This window comes from Coregonus clupeaformis, chromosome 28, assembly GCF_020615455.1.
Source record: "Coregonus clupeaformis isolate EN_2021a chromosome 28, ASM2061545v1, whole genome shotgun sequence".
Taxonomy (NCBI): domain Eukaryota; kingdom Metazoa; phylum Chordata; class Actinopteri; order Salmoniformes; family Salmonidae; genus Coregonus; species Coregonus clupeaformis.
In genome coordinates, this window is record NC_059219.1 from 28103150 (window position 1) to 28107462 (window position 4313).

General features: G+C 43.0%; 1 protein-coding gene across 1 annotated transcript; it reads right to left on the reverse strand.

Annotated features, from left to right (window-relative positions):
- Positions 1-282: 282 nt before the first annotated feature.
- LOC121542477 (endothelin-2-like) lies at positions 283-2241 on the reverse strand. The gene is made up of 3 exons (XM_041851871.1): positions 2100-2241; positions 870-1020; positions 283-500 (listed from the first exon to the last, which is right to left on the reverse strand). Exons 1-3 carry the CDS (start codon positions 2155-2157, stop codon positions 383-385), a joined length of 327 nt encoding a protein of 108 aa, XP_041707805.1. The 5' UTR covers positions 2158-2241; the 3' UTR covers positions 283-382.
- Between the last annotated feature and the right edge of the window lie 2072 nt (positions 2242-4313).

The following is a 4313-nucleotide window of genomic DNA, read 5'->3' on the forward strand; positions in this document are numbered from 1 at the left end:
ATACGAGACGCCTACACAGTTCACTCCCCGGTCCCTTCAGCCAATCAAAACATGCCGTGGGGACGCTAGAGCAGCCTGAGACTACACTGCCCCCTCGGGCACTCCGTAACATGTGGTGCAAATTCATTCCACCCTGAGAGGGAACGCCTGTGTGATACACACAATAACACTCCCTCAAGCTAATAATAGCATCCCAGAGAAGTGAGCTATGCTCTCAGACCACACCTTGTGCACCTTGAAGAGCTTCAACAAGGAGTCCCTCTTGTTCTGTGTCCTCAAATGGCTGACTAATAAAACTAGGACATTCCACAGTGACTGAGTATCTGTCTGTCTGAGGTGGTGGTGTGTGTGATGTTGTCTTGGCTATTGTTGTGACCCCTACTCACCTGTCCTGGCACATGATGGTGCAAGTGTGGTCGTCAGAGTCGGCACACACACAGCGACCGGCGGACCTACGGCGACGCGACAGAGGGCTGCCCAAGCCGTAAACAGTAGTCTTACTGCAGAAAGGGAAAGAGAGAAAGGGAATGTCAGTTTTATCAGTCACCCCCAAGATATAACCACAATGTTTATAGACTTTGTTCCTTGGCATTAATAAAATGCAGTGTTGCCAGACAGGGATGATTGCCAGAATAATGTCATATTGATACTAATGATACACAGCTAAAATAAAAAACGGTGCAAATATTTATGTTGATCGATTATGTTGATATCATCACACTGTGACATAATTGACCCACATAAGTGAATTGCTCAAGTTTATGTCTGCAAAGCTGAGGTATTTGTTTGACGTCCTTGATGGTGTGTAGTGTAAGTGCATGTGTTTCTCTCTGTGAATACATATATTTCTGTGAGGTGTGTGTGCCCACCTTGGTGTGTTGACCCAGATGATGTCGAGATGGCAGAAGTAGTGGCATTCAGAGTCCAGCTGGTTGTTGCAGGCACAGCGTTTGGTCCGCACTCTGTGAGGTGGAGCCAGATCACTGGATTTAGGCCTCTCTGACAGTGGAAGTCCCAATCCTACATGACAGACAGAAGGATATAGCTTAGAAAACAATCCTGGTGCATCAAAACCGTACAATCCACCAGCGTAAAAGGACACTAGACAAGTGTATTATTACCGGTACCCCGCTATTTGCCTTGATCTATCACACCAGTCTATTCAAACCTTTCCGTGGAAAGCTAGTAATCATCTTTAATCGCTGTTATCTGCCTGTTCAAACATTCTGAAGGGAGTGCCAATAGTGCAAGCAGACATTTAGAGAAGACTCCACCTCTTTATTGACTGTGTTAAGTAAGTAAGTGGGTCCCTCGATAGGAGGGGAATGTGTGCTAGTGTTTCGGTGGAGTCATAACATCTCATTTGTCCCGTTACAGAGATGACCAGAGTTTGGAGAAACACAGCCTCTGGTATTTTCTGACTGTACAATGAAAAGTCTGTACAACCAGGTAGCAAACATTGTCATGCTCTCACAAGTTCAAGTTTAAGGTGCTTTTGACAACCAAGATCACTCAAATACAAGATAATCTATTTGCTGAGTGAGATGAAGAGGTTCTCCAGAGAATTAACATTTGAGAATGTGTACCCCTGAGCTAGTCAGCAAGGTTGAAGTGAGATGTAATACTGGTCTTAATGTGTTAACGATAAATCTTCATTGATGATGTGACAATTGGAACAGGGCTTGCTGTAACGTGTGTCTCTGAAACGTGTCTCTTTGTTGGTTTGTATATCTTGTCACTGAATATAATGAGTGTGTGCATGAGTAAGTGTTTACATTGCTCTGAACAATGAAAACAATGCTGCACCATGTCACTATTTTATAGGGAGATTAATTAGTTTCAATGAAAAGTTAGCCAGTGTTTTGTTGATGCAAGACAGTAGCGCAGAACCTCAATACAATTTCATAATTTTTTATATAGTGCGTCATTCCCAATAGATATTTTGAATTCAGTTATGCATTCAGAAAATGATCAGTGGAAGACACTTGACCATTATTATGTTCAATGCTTCAATGACATTATTAAGTTAATTTTTTGCTTGTGGAAGAAATAACAAATCCTTAGATAATTTATTATAGTAATAGCGCTGTAGTACTCACCTTCCTGCATGGACACACACACAGTGATGAGAAGGAGCAGGCTGGCGTGTGCTGACATGGTTGCTGTTGGTCTATTTGTAGAGCTCACGGGGAAGTATAATATCCTTAAATGCGCTTTGGCAAATTATCCCAACTGTCTTCTGCTTTGCTGCTTGCTTGTTTGTCTGCAGGTGTCTGAACGGTGGCACTCAACTTATAGTCTTCTTCCCCCATGATGTCACAGTGGAAGCCCTGCCCCTTGCTGCTACAATGTTACACAACTCCTCCAGAGGGTTTGAGCCGCTGCTGAAAATTCCAGGAATCTATGTTCAGTGCTTCATACCCTCCACAACTCCCAAACCCTCCAGCCTGCAGGTCACCAGGCAGACAACAGTTCACGTATCACCTGTAGCATGTTGCATTCACTTTTCACATGCAATTTGGTTGTGTGACATATCCTTTTGCTGTCAGATTTTGAGTGATGTTTGACATATGGCGAGAGCCTGGAGGGGGGAGGGTAGGAAGGAAGGAGAGGGAAGGAGGGAGTGGAAGGCCATGAGGAAAAGGAGAGAGATGGCTCCTGATTGCCTGCTTTGCATGGAGTCTGCAGGGGAAGGCCAGGGTGCCGTGGAAACAATGATCAGGGGGAACGTTATCCAATACAGGGGGGTGTCAGATGGTGGTGGCATGTGGTGGTGGAGCAGATGTGCATGCCCTATTCTGTTCCTCTCCATACAGTACATTGGGTGACAATTGACAGATCACATTAATTCCCCATGGGGTGTTGACCAAACAATATTTTACTTTTTTAAAGAAGTGTGGAATTCCACCTTCCTTACGATATTTATTTTCTCAAGCCTTATTTATAGTCTAGACAGTGCAGAAGATTGCCGTTGTAACATGTACTGTTTGAATACTGCTGGAAGTGTTACCACTAGGCCACGTGGGCGCCTCAGAATAAGATTTTCATTCACACGCAGTTGTGGGTCTACATTAAATGATTCAGGCAAGATGTGTTTTGAGAACATGATGAGTTATTTTGAGGTCTGAGAGTATTATGTTAATCTGATTAGTCATTGAAGAAGATAAATGGGTTACAATGGAAATTGAAGACCACAATGGAAATAAGCCTCCGGGCTTTGTGTTTTAAGCCTCGATAATTTTTTATGTGTTGAATGTTGTCTCCAGCTGGAGCAGCCTACTACATTTAATTATCCAATCAATTCAATCAATCAATCGAAAGGATGTGGTAGTGATGAACACTTAATCTAATAATGGTTATTGGGTTGAAGAGAGTTAAAGACAATAGATGTGATGCTAAGGCCAAGTTACAATACTCACAGTAAATCATGAGCCAACCCTTATGACACACTACCTCAAAGTTAGCAACGTACAATACAAAACATCTTATGCAATACAGAAGCAGTATTTTGAAAATTAAGGCTACAGACCAACAGCAATATTTCTACTACCATTGCCAGCTATTACGTTATCATTGTTTTGACAACTGCACTGTCAAAGAAGTAGCTATACTGTTTCCGGAATTACATTTGACCAAAATATTCTTGGTGCATTTCCGAGAAAAAAAAATACCTTTGTCTCTTGTTCCGTGATGGCTGGTACTAGCCCAGCCACAGATAAAACAACAACTCTCTTCCTTGCCTGAGGGTACTGATGCCCCCAGTGCATTGTGCCACCCACACAGTGCCCGGTGAGTGACTGGCCCAGGAGCCAAGGGGGGAACCTTACCACTGCCATGCAGATAGCCAAATGGCAGCACTCACTCATGCAAATGAACTGGGGCGTTAATCTCCCCACACACTCAGATTAGCCAGGTTAATCAAGAGGGATTTTATCGCTAACTCCATAAAGTGACTTAGGTGTTCGATAAAGCCACCGATGGCCGATGAGTGGATGGTCAATTATCTGATAGGGAAATAAGGCAAATGTGTATAGAAATGCTGCGTGGATAAAGCTGTCAGTCATCAGCATCAGCGTGGGCTGTGATGAGCTCTGTCAGACTTAGATGCTGGGGACCACGTGCCTCGACAACACACACACACACACATCTAGAGTATGATGAAAGAGAAAAAGAGTTGTGTGTTTTTTTGTCCAGGCATATGTGTAAATCTGAATCAATTTTACTTGTGTAATTTTTGACCATAGGAGTCTCTGAGCTCTTCTGAACATTTCTGATTATATATGATTATAATATACATATACTATACTGTGGTT